This window comes from Thunnus thynnus, chromosome 15 (genome assembly GCF_963924715.1).
Source record: "Thunnus thynnus chromosome 15, fThuThy2.1, whole genome shotgun sequence".
Taxonomy (NCBI): Eukaryota; Metazoa; Chordata; class Actinopteri; order Scombriformes; family Scombridae; genus Thunnus; species Thunnus thynnus.
Window position 1 is genome coordinate 25,849,133 of NC_089531.1, and position 18,624 is coordinate 25,867,756.

Consider the following 18,624-nt stretch of genomic DNA (forward strand, 5'->3'; position numbering starts at 1 on the left):
CTCTCCTTAGTTCCTATTCATTTTCCTTCTCTAGATTCTACTCTCACAAGAGCTCCTGCAAGTCCCTGGATTATTAAAGTTCTGCGACACTGATAGTTTGCTTCAACTTTTTCGCAATTTAAGAAACTGAATCATTTACTACTGTTGCACTCACTGCATGTCAGTACAGATAAAAGCATCAGCATACTGCAAAAAAAAAAACAAACAAACTGTAAGGTAAGATGGGAAATACAGACTCAAACCCAGGAAATCAAAAGGTCCAGGATCAATAGCTGATCCATAGGGTCTGACCGAAATACTGACATCGCCGACATTACTGTCCATCATTAACTCACTTCACTTCAATGGCCACACGAGTTGGTGGGATTTGTTTTTGGTCAACAGCACACATATAGGTAGACATAATATTTTAATAGCAACAAATTGGAACACCAAAATGCAAAAGATATGTTTGAGGTAATTTCGAAGCAGAGCCGCTGTTACATAGTTTGTACACCAGAGAGTACTGACAAGTTTATTTTTCAACTGTAAAATCTCTACTCAGTATACCTTTGTTACAATTCTCTATTAACGCAATTTGAAATTGAAGGGATCCTTTGTAGATTTTAGTTTATTTATGTTATAATTAAAAAAGTACATACCAGCAGATGTAGCTAGGAGATTTTTTAAACGCAAATATCGATATTGATATCAAGTATCACTGAGGCTTTATGGCCCTATAGTGCATACAGAATCAAACACAAAACATAAACAGTAGGATACATAGTCTGGTAGTAATAAGCCCACATCGGCTGCCATCCTTCAGACTTACCACCCAGCCAGAGGAAGTCATTAACCCCCCTGAGCAGCTCCACAGCCATGTGGTAGTGGACCAGGGCATCCTGCAGCATGCCTGCCTGGAGACACAAGTCCCCAACATGCTTCCTCATCCGTCCTTGGCAACGCTTCTTATAATGCCTGAAGAAGAGCAGCAGGAACAGAGAGAAATACTTTTTCAGACAACAATGGGATGAATAAAGACAGTCAAACTTTTGAATAAAATACAATTTTGTTTTTTTAAATTGGTATTGGGTTTGTGATTTTATTCATACAGTAAAGTTCTTCTATTAAAAACAGTGCAGACTTTCTGCTATTGTATTCCTTGCGTCAGCAGGGTGCCAGGAGAGGAGACTCATGTGAATCTTATCAGTCAGCTACAGAGGGGATGTATGGAGTGGGAAAGCACAAGCAAAGGAAAGCACCGAAACAAGGACAGGGTATGAGCTGACCTACAGTACGACCCTGTAGTCTTGCACAATAACACAGGGACTCAGGAAGGACCAGTTTCACCAGGATCAACTGTTTTGAGGAAAAATACGAACCCTATTGTGCAAGACATTTGAGCATTCTGAGAGACTTGGAAGGTCAAGGACTCGATGTGAAATGAAACTGAGAACAAAATATTCTTAACTGTATAATCTAAAAAGGTAGGGATATGAAAATCAATCTACATTAACATCTATTCAGGGAAAATCTATATCACACATCTGGCAGATTAAAAATGAATGCTAATGCTCAGTAGGGTACTTCAAAAAAAAAAAAAACAATGAAACTGTTCTGGCAAAATAAAGCTAAATGAAAAAGCTGCTCATAAAGAAATCATGAATCACAGCAATTAAAACTGGATTGTTGGACATGGATGCCATAATCAAATTCATGTTTTTATGAGTAAGCACAGCGCTAGGCCAAGTTGGAAAGGCAATACGCTGCACTGTATGCTCATGAATAAAGATATGAGATCCATGTGGCCAGTGTGTCGCTCCAGCTTCTACAGCCAGACAGAGTCCCAAACTACACCTTCCCGGCCCAAATGTTCTTCTGAAGCTGGGACAAACCTCAGTAGCGTGTACTGTGCCATGTTGTGTTCAGTGAGTCCAAACCATCAGCTCCTCCTTTATAGGCCCGTACCAGTGTTTACACACTTCACGCTCTATCAATATCATTTACTATAAATCACAGATAAATCAGCTACTATTAATGTTGACAACTTTGCGATGCATGTAATACAGTATGTTTTTAGAATGACTTATTCCATCTACAAGGCAGCCACTGCTTTCAGTTCATACCAATGTGAGACATGAACATGCTTGAGACAAGTAATCTATTACAGTGAAATTTGGTCAGTGTTGGGACCTAGCTGCAACTTTACTCATAAATCATGGAATATTCTGTTTCAATCTTTAAAGTCTTTGCTGAAAATGTTTGCATATCTCTTTCTCTCTTTTAAATAAAATACTGTGTACATACTCTTCTGTTATTACAAAAACTTATTCCTGTATATGATATATTCAAGGATCCCTCGTCAGCTCCCTCATCATTGTTCCGCAAGGAAGCCCAAAAAAGGAACATTTTGTCCTAAAAAGACGACTTGATTTGGCTAACAGAGACTACTGAAGCCTCATCACAGGTTCAGCTGGACCTTGGAATACATTTTTACACAGAATAAAAGACTATTGATTCTGTCCCCAGTCTTTTACAATCAAGTCCCGCCAAGAGGGATAGTAGGTATGATTACAGCAATCAATAACTCTTTCTTGTGTACATATGACATATGAGTCTGGAATTAAGATAGGCTTGATCCTTGAAATCCAAATGTATCCTTTAACTTTATCTATGAATTAAATATGACACAGGTGCAAATCAAGCCATGTCTGCAATATTCAGCTGTATCAATGAGCTAAATATAGAAGAGGTAACTTTATTAGATTGTCAAAAAAAAAGATAGTTTTTTAACTTTTCTGAAGCTAAAAGCATAGATTGTGTTCTAGACTGTCATTTCAAGTGCAGGTCAGAACATCTGAATAATATATATATAAAATACACACACGGAAAGAAGCGAATGGCAGTTGAAATTAAAGTGCTTGAAGAAGAGTCAGTTTCAGTGAAAACACTAATTGTGAACTCAGCAGCTTCATGCTTTAAAAAAATGGCTGCTTGACCGTCAACAGAGGTTTCCAGTATCAGGGCTTTCCATTAGACTCAAAGGAAGAATACAAAATAAACTGTGCCATCAGCTGTATGACCGTGATAAAGTAACCCAAAAACAAGATGCACTAATGGACAGACTGACATGCAGTTAGATTTATACATGGAAAGATACTGAAACCAGTGGCTGTCAGGAGGGTAGCAAGATTGGCAGTAATTTAGAGTATCCATGATTTGTATTAAATGGGTCTTAACACAGAAAAATACAGGTATGGTCCTGTAACTGACAACCATGCAAATAGTGTAAATGTAGCCAAGACTGAGAAAAGTGATCACTGTGTCTCTGTGAACTCCTGGTGGTCAGCTGAATGTAACTTTGCCATCGTCTTTCTTGTATTGTACTGTAGAACTACTTCAATAAATTGTAGTGTAGTGCTGCAAATTATTCATCGTTTACCATGAATTAAAATACAATTCATGATACAGTATAGTGGGTTTTGCACTTTAATGAATTTGGATCAACTTGCATGTGATTCCGAACTTTGTTTTTGTAGACTTGATTATATTGCTGATATTATCTTAAAGCTTAGGGAAGATCTTTGGCCTGTTTCTCCCATCAAGCCTTTCCAAAGCGGTCTGTGTTTAAGCTGAAACCTCAGGAGGAGTGATGAGTTTGGCTTGCAGTCATGAGCAAATGTACAACAGCACAGAGGTCTGGTTGTGGCCTTCAGGGCAGAGCTAAAGCTGATGGGACTGGAATGGTTTAACTACACTTATGAGTCTAACATCTCACCTTTTCACACCCAACAATAAACTCACAGGACAGTATGAAAGAAAAAAAAAAGAAGAAAGACAGATAAACCAAGGTAAACAAACGGAAATGAACGCAGCAAAAATCAAAAGACAGATTTTTGAGGAAGATTTTCGAGCAGGCGAGGCTGGTATGCGACTAGCAACCTGACACACAAGAACACACACTTCACAACGACAATGCCGTCTATCACATGTACTGACTACAATGAAAACTACATTCAAGCAATCCATAACCAGCCTAAAAAGCTGAAGCGCTTTTGGAAAAAAAAAAAAAAAAAGTGCAGCTAACAGAAAAACTCACCTGCTATCAGTGTCCAAACCCACAAAGTCCTTCTTTTCAAAGGGCACACAGAGCAAAGGGATCTTATCACCAGATTTGTCTGTGGCTCGGTCAAGCCGCTTGGACTCCAGAACGATAAATATCGACTCCACAAAGTCTTCCACTCTCTTCTCCACATCAGAGCAGTCTTCAAAGCTGGAATAGAAGGCCACATCTGTCCGCTGTTGCTCTGCAATCTCCCCCTGGAGCCCAAACACCAGCAAGCGTGAATCGTACAGCGTGGAGCTGTACACCTCCTTCTGGCCGTGGAAACGCTCAGCCGTCTGGGGCCACTCCTTGCCCGAGCCGCAGGTGGTGATGGAGATGAGGCCCACCACCTTGCGGTGCGTCTGGAAGTCACCCCACTCGTTGTTCTCTGGCAGGTAGTGGTGGCGGTAGCGGATGTAGAGGAGACGCTGGGAGTCCCTGATGCTCACCTGGCTCACGCTGGCGATGCGCTTATAGATCTTGAAGAACTGGTCCTCGGGTACAATGCCGACTGGCTGGACCACCACCAGTACTGTCTGGTGGTCCTCGGCACATTGCATGTAGTCTGGGACACTCATCCTCACATGTGGCTTCATGGGACAGAGAAAACAAAGACATTTATTAGAGCAGATTATATTCCTACTTTTTGTCTCATCAAAGACCCTTTCGAGTTTTAACTGATACCATTTCTTTAGTAGGATGTAGTTCCAATGAAAACTGTCCACAGAAAAGACATGTTGCTGTTGATTTTTTCTGTCATTTTCAATGATGCGAGAACTACAAACAAAGGTCCATTCATCTCCATTGTATTGGGGTGGAGGAGGAGACATTTCAGGGGCAAATATCTCAACACCTGGGCAGACAAAACCAAAACTATCTGCATGAATAGACACCAGATAGTCGCTCTAGATACGGTAAAATATCTCATGAAACAGAACAAAAGAATGCATACATAACAAAGATCAGTGAAAAAGTGTTTTGATCTCAGGTTATATCATCATTGTCAAAATATATAAAGAATAATATAAAATTATTTATATAGTCAGGCAGTCTTATATTGTTAGTCCCATGAGTGTCCTCTGTGGTATCAAAGCCTTTAACCTTAACAGACATCAGCTGTGTTTGTGTACAGTGTGACGTGTACTCCAAAACAACAACAACGTTTGAATGAAAAAGTGTTGTTTGGGGTTTCTTGTGTATGCAGGATGGAAAACTGAATCCCAGCGACTCCAAATTAGTCCAAAAAGTAATGTTTCTAACAAATGTATCTTTTCCCGAAAAGCAAAGCAACACCTGCTGCTGTCTTCTGGTTAAACATAAACACAGCAGTATCAGTTATAAGTGGCAATATCAATATCAACACCTGGTACTTACTAAAACAACGGCTCTCACTTCGTTAGTTTCCTTTTTTTTATTAATTCTATACCACCGCAAATAGCTTACGTTAAGATATTACCCTGCTTGTGTCAGCTAGCTTAGCTCAGCTAGCTAACCTATGAACAGTCTGCTCGTGACAGTCACACAGTAACAACGCTGACTGCAACAAACAGGTCATTACTGCACATATCAGCTACGTACGGTCTGGTGTCTTTAACACTTATGCCATTAATATATAACTTTATCTCGCGTTACCTTAGCAGTAAATTGTCAGGTTTCACAGCTTCCTCCTTAGGACCAGTGTTTATCCACACTGAAGTAACAGCAAAACTTCCGGCCAACATTTTCAGAATAAAACCCTCACAGGATAATACACCTGAGTGAAGTAATGTACTTAAGTACGATTCTGAGGTACTTGTTCTTTACCCCGAGTATTTCCATCTGATGCTACTTTATACTTCCACCCCACAACATTTCAGAAGGAAATATTGTACTTTCTACTCCACTACATTTATTTGACAGCTTGAGTTACTTTTCAGTTGAATATTTGACACAATTGATAATATAACAAGCTTTTAAAATACAACACATTGTTAAAGATAAAACCAGTGCTTTCCAACCTTTTTGGCTTTTGACGTCTTACAAAAAGCAGTGTGTAGTCGGGGTCACATTTCAGATGTCTATGAGTTGTTCACAGCTCCACCAAATAGCGATTTTTCCCTCTAAACTTCTCACATGCTTTCATTTCAATAAATGTTCAAATGATTCAATATTTCACCAAAAATCAACGATTAGTTAAATATATATCAGTCAGAGGGACCAAACCACTACTTAAACTGCATTTTGCTGCTAATACTTATTTACTTTTACTGTAGTAAGATTTTTCATGCAGGACTTAAATTGCTGTATTGGTACTTTTAGTTAAGTAAAGGATCTGAATACTTCTTCCACCACTGGGGTCAGGATGATATTAACTTATTATAACTAGTATTTATTCTCTCTCTAATCAAATAGTGAACCTCATTTTTTTTAAATCCAAATTGCCCAGTTGTATGAAAACACCAGTTCACAACCAAAATGTCATATTATCAATGTCAATTATTACATGAAAAATATCTGATAATATCTGAAAAATAGCCCAAAGTTACTATCTGTCCCCGTTTCTTTGTTAAGGGGTTAAATCACAAACTTGGTCATTTGCACTTGAACTGCTTCTTTATTGTTGCCACATTTGAAGCTGTATAGGGACAGGTGTGTGTGTGAATGATATGTACAAGTTAAGGAGGAAATTATCACTAAACTTATCAGCCAAAGTAATGAAAATTAGTCTATCGCAAGGAAGTTCAAATAAAACTACTACCCAAATTATATAACAATGCAAATGATCATTACTATGCACAACATAAAGAGAAATTGTGATGTTTAATAACTCTGAGCGCTGACTCAACAGTACGGTATTTAACTTCTCTAATTAATGCACACCGGGTCTTAATTGGTAACACCTGCACATCATAAGACTCATGCTCGTGCTTCACCATTCACCGGTTAAGCAATTATGGCAATTAAAAGCAAATCAATTTTAATGAATTCACTTCACTTTTACATGGAATTTAACACAGAAATACTTCAAAAACTGTAACTAACAAAAACACTACGATTTAAAGGCAATTAGAGGCTCACAGTATCGTCCTTTTTCTAAATTGGTAGGCTAATTAACAATTTGTTTCTCAAACTCGACAGACAGAACAGGAAGACCTTCCTCACTTACTTCTGTTGCACGCACACAAAGGACCGCACACCAACAAAATGAAGCAACATAAGTTGTAAATTAAGTCCCACGACCAAGCTATCTAATGTAACTTTTCTCTATATATTGTTACTTTTCTCTGCCTGTATCTGTAGGTGCCGTTCAGTTCGCTTACAATCGCTAATTAGCAGAAATTTGAGCTGCGTAGTCTGACGTCACGTTAGCTGTAGTCTACGTGATTGGTGGAACAAACGACAATCAGCAAAATAACCAATCAGAACCATAACACATAGAACAGTCCTGCCTTATCATTAAGTGCCCTTATTTAAAATATTTCTAATGTGTTTCAATTGTGTTGAGCATGCCACAACCGACTAGCTGTCTTTGCTTTTAATTAGAAAGTGAATCCCTCCTTTCCTGCTAACTCTCGGTAGCTTGATTATTTTCTTCTTCTTCGTCTTCCTCTTCTTCTTTAAAGGTAGAAGTGAAATGTGCTACATCAGCTCCACCTAGAGGATATAAGAAGTAATATTCATTTTAATATTACTTCATTGATATAAATTGTAGTTTTCAAATAACTTTTTCATGTAAGTGACCTCAGGACACAATTATATGAAACTAGACTTTTGCCTTTAAATTTAGACTAACTAACTCAGTCTGTGTGAAAAAAAAATTAATATGTTTATGCTCTGGTCCTGACATTCATTGTTGACAGTCATTGGATTTTCAATATACAATATATTCGTATGGATTTAGTGTTGTCATGATACAACACAGCTATGAGCTACTGACGCTGCAGAGCCAGAGGGCGGGGGATTTGTCATCCGTGTGACTGTATTGGCAATCAGAATATTCCACTGACTTGCAAATTAGAAATGTGAGTGGGAAATGTCTCCACACTATCCTGTAAAATTCCACATTGAAATGGGGACTGAAACTTATGAATAGAAAACCACACAAATCAAATTTAATTTACACTGATGCTGAATCTTGAAACTGGAGTTTTTTCTGTTTTCAAGGTGAAATTCAAACTTGAAATTCATGTAATGCCCAAGTTGGTTGGTCCCACAGATGAATAAAAAAGAAATTCAGACGGATAGATTCAACTCCATTTTATTTTTTTACCCATAAATCACTTTTCACAATCTTCTTGGAAGACATCAGCATTTTATTCCCTATTTTCTTCTTTTTTTGGCCAAGGGGAATTGGTCCAAAAGCAAAGCAGGAGCTCAGAGAGAGAGACATGGAATGTCTAAAACATGGTTCATAGTGAATATACATCAATAACAGGCAAACATCTACAACCATCGACTTACAAAACAGTGCACAAACATTGTGTGTAAAAGCTGTCATTACTAGGGATCCCAAACCGTAACAACACAATTTTGAAAGCAGGGGGGTTTGACAGATGTTACAAGAGAGGGAAACCATGTTGTCCTCAATTAAAAAAAAACAAGACATGAGACCTGATACATGAACAGTGTATTCCGAGTGAGATCAATCAACTGAATGAATGTAAATACATAAAAAGCACAAATAAGTGAAGCCTTCATTTTTCCCATGTGGTGAGTGTTCCCTAGTTGAAGACTGAGTCAGGTCCATTTAAACACACCAGCTTTGAGCTTTATCTCTGTTCAGAATGAGGCAGGGTTTCAGTGCATAGTCACATTACTGCATCTTCATGCCCAGGACAAATCAGTGTAACTGTAACATAAAAGAAACAGAAGTAGGAGAAGCTACGTTGTCAAAAGCTAAAAGATTCACATCTTTTCAGTCCAATCATTTACACGCCATTCTAAATGTTTGGCGCCAATCAGCCAACAATACAGAGCACTCCTTGGTGCCAGAGATGAAGCTTTCAAGTTATACAGTAAAATTATGGAAAACGTAGAAGATGGCAGGTAAGTGCTATTACTACAGTGAATATCCACCTGCAAAAGCGCATTACAGATATATATTGGCACCAAATGTGACATTAGGAACTGCGTTCATCCTGTTTTAGTGGATGCTAAAATTAAACAGCTATCTACTGAAATGTTTAACCACTGTTTCCTTTTGTAATTTTGGACCATTGGAGACCATAATGAATACTGACGGTGTTTGGATCCCAAATGCATTTTTTTGATACTAGTCACCAACATGTGCGTAGCAAGGAATTTAAAATACTGAGTCCAAGTCCCTCCACCGCACAACTACCCCCCTCAGAAAAGTTTTGAGTTGGACTTTTCATATTGTGTTTATTTAGTTTTTATTTTAACTATTCAATCATCTTTAAATTTGATTTCTACATAAGGGTCAAACCCTTCTCCAAAATGCCAGGAATACATTTTGGGAAATACTGAATCCTTTTCTTGTTTCTTTTCCTGTTGGCCTAAAGGTAGTAAACTTTTGACCACTGGTAGCGCTATGGAGCAATGTTTTTACAAGTGGGTTTGTATCATGCACGAGGACGCACACGCACGCTTGCAGGTGGTGCAATTCACATCCTGCCACTGCTTCCATGAAAAAACCACTGAAAAAACAGTCGGTAATAACATGTCAGCACACAGAGCGACGTGCCAACAAATGCAGTGAAGAAGAAGACTAGAAAACAAACATATATGTAAACAATGTATGATTAAAAAAAATTGTTTCAATCAGCTTTGGAAATGTTTTATGAAGGATATGTACTCAACACGTTTGTTCGACCTCAAGATAAAAAAAACACTGGATGTAAACTTAACTTCTGTTTCAAAAAAACTTGACAGATAACCTTTAATGTGTCAGACAAGTACTAGTTTCTAGCTTGTTTGGTTTTTTATATATATTTTTAATTTTGTCCTGAAATGCACTTTTTGAGTTCTGGTGGCATTATTGCCCCTTCACACTGTTCAGATCAGTGCAGGACCTCAGTGGACTACAGTCTGGTCCCATTTCAGTACCAAACTACTTATCACATACTACACAAGGTGACCAATGGACCAAAATCACAAAAAGTTGTAAAGGCCAAAAAGGCCTCTTTTAGCTGCTATAATTGAAAATGTACTGGGTTTAAAGGACATCACTATCCTTGCTACTTCAGTGTGCATTTTCATCCATATGAAGTACAAATAGAGTGCCGTCATGTGCAACATGGGAACTTGAAGGCTACAGATAAAGACAACAAAGTAGTTAAGACTGAGTGATTATGGTGTGTTTGGTCTGCAGAGGATCAGGAAGATTCTGGGTTGAATGTTGTCATCCAGTGGATTAGTTAAATCTCCAGCGATCATGTGGCCGCAGCCAAGATTAGTCGACCTAATTACTGCACATTTAGACACCCCGTTGATTCCTAGGATCACTTTGTAACACTAGTGTGTCAGACAGGAAAGAAAAGTTTGAGAGGAATCAAAGGAAAGAACAGAAAAGAACAGAACACAAAAATAAAACAGATTAAGACTGATTGAGAGTCAAATGGTGCAGTAGGGGGAATGTGTGTCTTCTGATTATTTGGCATTATTCTTCATTATGGCATTGAACATGGGTGGACACTGCCAGTGGTGTCAAGAGAGACTGGATAAAGGGGGTCCTTCAGGGCAAAGGGTGGGCGAGGGGTGGGTACTGTAGGTAGTTGTGGGGATGGACTAAGTTGGAGAATCACACGCCGCCCTCACTCAGTTTCAGAAATTGTTCCACTGTATCTGCTTCCACCGCCTCAGAAAACATTTCATAGTTCTGTGGAGAAGAAAATGCCATGATAGTCAATCAGCACACAGGTAAACAAAGACATTTTAAAATGCAGACAGGCTGTTGTCAGGTTTGTGTGCTTTCTGCAGCCTGTGTGCGTATCCAGCTGAAGATCAATTGTGAGGGAAAAAACTCCTCTCTGTAACACCACTGGACAATCCAGAGATGATTGAGTGTTTCTGTTGTTCCAACAACTCCAACAGACTGAGAAGTACTCCCTAGTAGAGCTGCAACAAACGATTGTTCTTATTATCGATTAATCTGTCCTTTATTTTCTCGATGAATCGATTAGTTGTTTGGTCCATAAAATGGCAGAAAACGTCCTTGAATGTCTTCTTTTGTCTCGACCAACAATCTACAACCCAAAAATGTTCAGTTTACAGTCATAGAGGACTAAAGAAACCAGAAAATATTCACATTTCAGAGGCTAGAATAAGAGAATTTGGACATTTTCTTCTTAAAAAAAATGACTCAAAACGATTAATCAATTATCTGAATAGTTGGCGATTAATTTAATAGTTGGCAACTAATCGATTGATCGATTACTCGTTGCAGCTCTACTTCCTAGTAAAAGTACATTTCAGCAATCTCAAGTCAAACTTTCATTCATATCAACCAGGACCATCAGTATTTGAATCAAGTTGCTCTCAAAATATAAGGTGTGCAAATTTTAGAAGGGTTAGTGGGGTTTAGTGTCAGCTAAACATGAGAAGCTGCTACCTGAACGTTTTACACACTTTGCTAACAAGGAAGAAAGAGGTGAGATAAAAGATCTGATAACAAATATATTAATTCCATGTATTTTGCCAATCTGGGTGTAAGAACTCAGAGTCACACACACTGATGCACCCAAATGATCTTGAAATGAGGTCATTTTCACTAACATATGCAGCAAAATGCAGTGTTGTAAAGGAGAGCAGCTTTGATATCAGTGAAGAAAGGATCTGTGTTTGATCAGGTTTATCTTAGCCAATGCCGATCATTTCACAATCCGATCAATCAACATCTCTCTGTCCTAACTACAGTGTACATTGTTGAAACATAGCAAACATACAAATAGACAGAAATGTGCTGAGGGAACCATGAAAGAGGAACAAACTTGTCAGAGCTTCCTTTCCAGTCTGCAGGAGCTCAGTGTTTAATATTCCTTTAATCACCAGAGAGGGCCAACCCTCGCCCAATCCAAGTGATCTCTACAAATTCAAGCTATTCCATCATTTTAATTCATCCTACTGTAATTATCCCAGAGTTAAGCGTCAGCTAGATTTCTACAGTGACATTCAAAAGTTATTGTATTAGAAAACCGATGGAGAGGTTAAAAATAAGCCTCACCCCGCAGTACTTGTCTTCGTTGAACAGCTGTGGAGGGACAGCCGTGGGGTTTCCTGCTTTGCTTCTCATTTCATCGCGAAGCTCGCCGCCCACGGAGATGTCGATGAGCTCATACTGGATGCTTTTACTCTCGAGGATTCGGATCACTTCTGCCTGTTGAGACTTCACCTGGAAAAACAACAGCTCCCATCAGAGATTCGCTCGGCGCCAACGTTAACAGCAATCAACTCGTTCAACCGTTGCAGCAAAGTCAACAACTTCTAATCCTGTTTTTACTAACAACATTTCTAAGAACAAAGAAGAGAAAAAGATGATTTTTCTGACTGTTGAGCTAGTAGTCTGTGTGATTAATACTATGCAATCAAAAGGCCAGCAAACAGCTTTGAGGAACTATTCAAATCAACCTTATGATATTATCTATTCAAGGGCAGGGGCATAGAGACATTACTCAGAGCATAGTGCTGTAGTAAAAAGAAGAAAAAAAAACATTATATGATTTAAGGACTTTTTTTACTATGCGCCTTTAAAAGGCACTAGTGTTATCTGGCTTGTGGGTGGTGATTAATAGACCTGGTGAACACTCTGCTATCTTTTTGGGCGACTGAGGAAGTTGGGAGGGGGGTTTTTGTAAAAATGACCACACCTAAGCACAACACTAACTGGAAACCCACAAGCTGGCATTTAGTTTTCCCCACACACACACACACACACTCATTGTGAGGCCAGTTCCATGTTCTTAAATAAAAAAAGGGAACTGTGTGTGCGTGTTTCACTAAATTGTGGAAGCAGTTAAACGTTCCTCTGAATCATTAGAGCTGTGGCCGGCAGTGGCTATTTTGAAAAATGTTACTCAATACAAGTAATCAGCACATGAAAAATATACACATGAAATACATCACTGGCTAATATATGACATGTGTTGAAGACAGCGGACAGAGGATTGAAACTGGGTGTCAGTGGGGCATGACCAATCAAAACCTCTCCAATGCTTTATCTAAAAGGTTTCTACAGTAGACCGGATTTTAGCACATACAAATAGGTATCACTGCACATGAGAGGGTTAAAAACTCATGCAGGTCACAGAGCTTTTTCACTACATGAATTCCTCACATGTAATAGATAGCAGATGTTTGACCCCGTGTGTAGTCATGCGCTGTTTTCATAAAGTGCTGAAAAAATGAGTCTAACAAGGAATATTGTGTTTTCCAGCATCTGCACATTTACTGATATCTGCAGAGTCTTAATGCCAACCAGTTCAACTCCATCCATCCTACTGTAGTGTCTGCAAATCTACTGCAAAACTACATTACAAAATCGAACTATTTTAACTTATAGTGCTTATCAGAGAAATCAGTCAACAAATAATGTAAACTTCTGACTTCTTTACTAATTAAAGGATCTACTGGTTAATTCGGCTTACATATAATCCAAAAGGCAGCTTTTACTAAAGTAACATTTGTAATTGTATTACTGCTTCTCATGCTGGCTTAACACAAACCTACTGTAATATGGACTAGTTAGCAGGTGTACCCATTTCAAACGATGAGCTTCCTTTAAAAAAAAAAAGAAGCGTTGTTTAGAGTATTTGGTGAATGCTGAACTGATAACTATCTAAAAGGGTTATAAGGGTTACTTGTCATAAGCAAGGTTACCTTAAACTGCCTGATTTTTAAATGAAGTTTGGCTTCTCGGAACAGGAAGCGGATATATGGTCGGTACACTTAGCTCTATGACTTAGCTATTGAGGCCAGCCTTACGTACCAAAATGAGACAATAATAGTGTCAGTTTTAGAATAAGTAATACGGTTGTTGTTATTGTGTTGGAGAAATTTCTGGAAACATAGCTAGCCAAACATGCTAAATAAAAAAAACACCTAGCCTTTACCAAGATGAAGGAAATGAAGTGGAGTGATGCACACTGGCTCGTCTTCGCACCTCCTTAATGTTTTTGTTAAATTTACAACTTTCATCCTCATTACGCCTACAGTCTGGTAATGCTGACGTTACAATAGCGATATAAATGAGTAGTGGGTTGCATAGGCCCGCTGCACTGTTAGTCAGCAGGAAGCTATTACTGATAGGGTGCTGGGTGTGTCTGTTGGACTGAGCTTTGTTAGCTGCTGCCTCTGGAGCCAAAAACACAAACACAAGGTTCAATTCATTAAATTCACTTATGGCTACTTGACTCACCGTCCGTGAGGCAGTAACAGTGGTGTAATACAGTTTGATCCCCATAGCTGCAGGTCCTTGTGCTCCCTTTGTGTATCTGCGGGCGTGTTGCTCTGCGCTCTCTGTCGTCAAGTTCAACTCTCATCGATCATTACAAGGAAGAAGGCGACAGTTCTTTCAAAATAAAACACGTTTTTACTTCGAGGGAAATGGGGGTGAAACAAGGCGGAAGTGCTTTAAACCTGCATTCTCTCTTTTGGCCAGCAGGGGACGACTCCACTGGTTGCAGAAAGAAGTCCTATTGTATGTAAGTTTAAGTTTCTTTCTCACTTAATTTATTACCTCAGTAAACAATTTCCTAATGAGTTTATGGTCTCAGTCACTGGGTTCAAGTCTTCTTCAATACAGCATGATGTTCATTTTGTAAATCATGGTCCCATTTAGAGTGAAATAGATGATAAAGCAGGCTATGCTTTAGGGCGTGGCTAAATTGTGATTGACAAATTGCTACCACACCACAGCATTGGTTATGTATGTTATGTATCTTAACCCCAGATTAGGGTTAGGAATAGGGGTGCACGGTGCTAACCAAGCTAGCACCTAGCAGCTAGCGTTAGCATCATCTCCACCCTCTCATCCAAATCATGGTCCAAATATGGTCACTTGTGGCTCCAAAAATCCAAAATGGCAACAGTCAAAATTCCAAATTCAAGGCTTCAAAATGGAAGTCCACAAACCAATGGGTGACGTCATGGTGGCTATTATTTTTTTAGTCTATGGGGTGAAACAATAGGCAAACATGAACATTGTGAAAGGTACAATATATGATTGTTTCCTGCATTAAAAATGTTGCTGTGTGGCAACACATTCTGAAATCTCATATATGGAAGCATCCATGAATCATGGTAAGATTAACCTTCTAGAGAGCCCTTGGGCACAAATGTGGCGCTGGACCCCTATTAGCCCACCATTCCTTCCCTTGCTGTGTGAACTATGTACAGTGTTAGAGATATTAAATGGTCCCAGATTTGCTGATTGTAAGCACAATATCAGCTCAGCTAATGAGGGTCTTAAAACTAGATTTTAACAGAGACTTTCTTCAAGACAGGACCTCAAGATCAGGTAATAAAGCAGGATCCACCTGAAGACCTGTATCATGTCAGCTGACATTATGCTTCAATAGTGCATTTTTACATATTCCCAAACAAAGTTACAATTAATCAAATTATCACAAGACAATGCCATACAGTAAAGACGGGGCTTGTGGGAGCACCTTGAAGTATGGGGACCTCAGGACACTGCTCACTTTGCCCAGTTCATAATCCAGCCTTCTGTTGAACCCAACAACTGGGTGAGCTTGTTCAAAACATAACTGGCTGTAAAATAGGTGGCATATAGATACTAATAATAATAAACTTTATAGTTCCAGAGCTGAAACAATTAACTGATTGACAGAAAATCAATATGCAACTATTTAGATTATCAATTAATTGTTTAAAATCCCCCTGCACTCAAATATGTGAGTAAAATTGTGAGTTAAATCTGAGTTTAAGGCATGTACCTACTGTGTGGATACTGACATAATTTGAATTTCAGCTGATCATCAACTAGCCTATATATTATGACATGTCAATAATCTTTGAATGTTGAAAATGATGACAGGAAATGTTTCATTGTATTGTGGTTAACTTGACTCTCCTCTCCCTCACTACACAGGATATCTATTTGCTGCACAGTTTAAAGAGATACATTAGAACTTAATTCATATTTTCCATTTGGCGCTTTTTAAAATTTTATTCCATTTACGCCCAGTAAAAGGGTAATATTCTACATTTAAAGTGCTAATCGTCATATAGTAGGCTACCCTCTCTCCCTCTCATGCTTTTATAGTCCTTCTATAGTGTTGTCCTTCTTTTCCTTCTTCCTTTCTCTTCTTTTTCCTCTCTATAGTCCCTACCTCCCTTTTCCCCCTCCACAACTACCTAATTTTCTCTTTTATGGTTCATCAATCTTTCAGACAATTCCAGACAATTGCACACGCACGCACACACACATATATAGTTACAGAGACCAAAACACTGCTTGTGGAAATAAGTGGAAACCAGTGTGTGTGAGTGTGTGATTGTCTGGAATTGTCTGAAAGATTGATGAAACATAAAATAGAAAATTCACATAAAAAAATATGCTGTAAGATGAAAACAGCAGCTATGAAAGAAATATGCCAATGCAGAGTGCTGAGTTTAAAAAAAAAGACCTGTTTATTGGATTTGTTGATTGATTGATGATCCAACATTTCCAGATAACTGAAATGGTCAATTTATGGTTTATTCAAATTATTTTGGATCATTTACCCAAGCTCCTCTTCTGTTGCTTTGTTGACAGTGAACAGTAAACTATGCTCTCACAAAGGATTGTTGCACAGTGGCACAAACATTTCTAAGCCGGCCAGAGTCCATCTGTCCCTCTCCCCATACAAAGCCTTTCTACAGTGTGCACAACATTGAAAGTTGTACTCACAAATCTAGAAAGGCTGGAAAATCTCTTGTTGTTTTTAGATTTACAAACACTGTCTGTCTAGCTGGCTGGGTTATCACTGATGGTGGCACAAACCCGTAGAAGTCACATCCAATGTTAACAGCTTGTGTCTGTTGTTTACAATGAATTCAAGCTGTAACTCGGTTTAAGGTGCTGGAAAGTAGATTTAATTTCATAAATATATAATGTTTAACAGAAGCCAGAATTAAACTAAAACATTCAGCTAGTGTGTTGATTTAATTTTGACATTTACTTGCCATTTCATTTTGACAGTTTGGTACCTTTCTGGCATTCTGAGCAGCTCTCTCTAATTTGGGTTGGTTTTAGATCCAAAAGCTGAGACTACAACCAACGTTTCTTTAAACACGGGATTCTACTCTGATCCTGCTGTCTGCAGACAAACACCTCTGGAGAATGGATCCACTGGGGCAGAGGAAGCCCTCATTCCAGGCCAGCAGCCACATCACACAATGAGCCTTGTAATGTGTGTGATCACAAGTGTCACAGTGGAGGAGTACTCACACTACAAGCCAGAAATGCAAAATAATATTGCTGAGGATAGTTCTGAAACTGGATTCTGTATCTTCAAACACATTTCTTTACAGCTTCCTGCTGATTCTGTCTAATTCCAAAGTGTGTGACAACAAGGCTACAGCCTACAGCCATCCACACATACAGATAATGTTTACCATATTCAATCTAGTTTAGTGTTTTGTTAGCATGCTAATATTCACTAATTCTCACTTAACACAAAATACAGCTGATGGGAATGTTTATTCTGTCTAACCAGTAGAAGCAGCAGTGGTGGAAGAAGTATTCAGACCCTTTACCTCAGTAAAAGTACCAATACTGCAATGTAAAAATACTCCATTACAAGTCAAAGTCCTTCATGGAAAAGCATTATCAGCTTAATGTAGTAAAGTATTGCAGTAAAAGTAGTGGTTTGGTCCCTCTGACTGATATATTATTATATATGACATCATTAGATTATTAATACTGAAGCATCAGTGTTGGAGCAGCATGTTACTGTTGTAGCTGCTGGAGGTGGAGCTAGTTTGAACCACTTTGTATACAGTTAGCTAGTTAAGTCCAGTGGTTCCCAACCTAGGGTTCAGGCCCCTCCAAACAGTCACCAGATAAATCTGAGGGGTCGTGAGATGATTAACAGGACAGGAAAGAAGAAAAAACAAAGTTCTGATGCACAAATCTGTTTTCAGTTTTTGGATTTTTTCTCTAATCTTTGATTTTTGGTGAAATATTGGATCATTTGAACATTTATTGAAATGAAAGCATATGAGAAGTTTAGAGGGAAAAATCACTATTTGGTGGAGCTGTTAACAACTCATAGACATGTGAAATGTGACCCCGACTACACACTGCTTTTTGTAAGACGTCAAAAGCCAAAAAGGTTGGAAACCACTGGTTTCATCTTTAACAATATGCTGTATTTTAAAAGCTTGTTATATTATCCATTGTGTCAAATCTTCATCTGAAAAGTAACTAAAGCTGTCAAATAAATGTAGTGGAGTAGAAAGTACAATATTTCCCTCTGAAATGTAGTGAAGTGGAAGTATAAAGTAGCATCAGATGGAAATACTCAAGTAAAGTGCAAGTACCTCAGAATTGTACTTAAGTACAGTGCAGTACTGTACTTAGTTACTTTCCACCACTAGAA

At 38.6% G+C, this 18,624-nt stretch overlaps 2 protein-coding genes across 7 annotated transcripts in view; both read right to left on the reverse strand.

Moving 5' to 3' along the window:
• Positions 1-7,390, reverse strand: part of trappc9 (trafficking protein particle complex subunit 9) — a 213,826-nt gene extending 206,436 nt beyond the window's left edge. For 4 of the 6 annotated variants that reach the window (XM_067611539.1, XM_067611536.1, XM_067611540.1 and 1 more), the window contains exons 1-3: positions 5,717-5,813; positions 4,079-4,674; positions 812-957 (exon numbers count right to left, since the gene is read on the reverse strand). In XM_067611539.1, the coding sequence (XP_067467640.1) occupies positions 812-957; positions 4,079-4,662 (730 nt within the window). In that variant the 5' untranslated portion in view covers positions 4,663-4,674; positions 5,717-5,813. Of the gene's footprint in view, positions 1-811; positions 958-4,078; positions 4,675-5,458; positions 5,482-5,716; positions 5,814-7,229 lie in introns of those variants that run through there. The other 2 variants (XM_067611537.1, XM_067611538.1) reach the window with 2 other exon arrangements.
• Positions 7,391-8,305: 915 nt separating this feature from the next.
• On the reverse strand, positions 8,306-14,585 carry sh3bgrl3 (SH3 domain binding glutamate-rich protein like 3). The gene is made up of 3 exons (XM_067611542.1): positions 14,436-14,585; positions 12,246-12,413; positions 8,306-10,901 (listed from the first exon to the last, which is right to left on the reverse strand). Exons 1-3 carry the CDS (start codon positions 14,478-14,480, stop codon positions 10,824-10,826), a joined length of 291 nt encoding a protein of 96 aa, XP_067467643.1. The 5' UTR covers positions 14,481-14,585; the 3' UTR covers positions 8,306-10,823.
• Between the last annotated feature and the right edge of the window lie 4,039 nt (positions 14,586-18,624).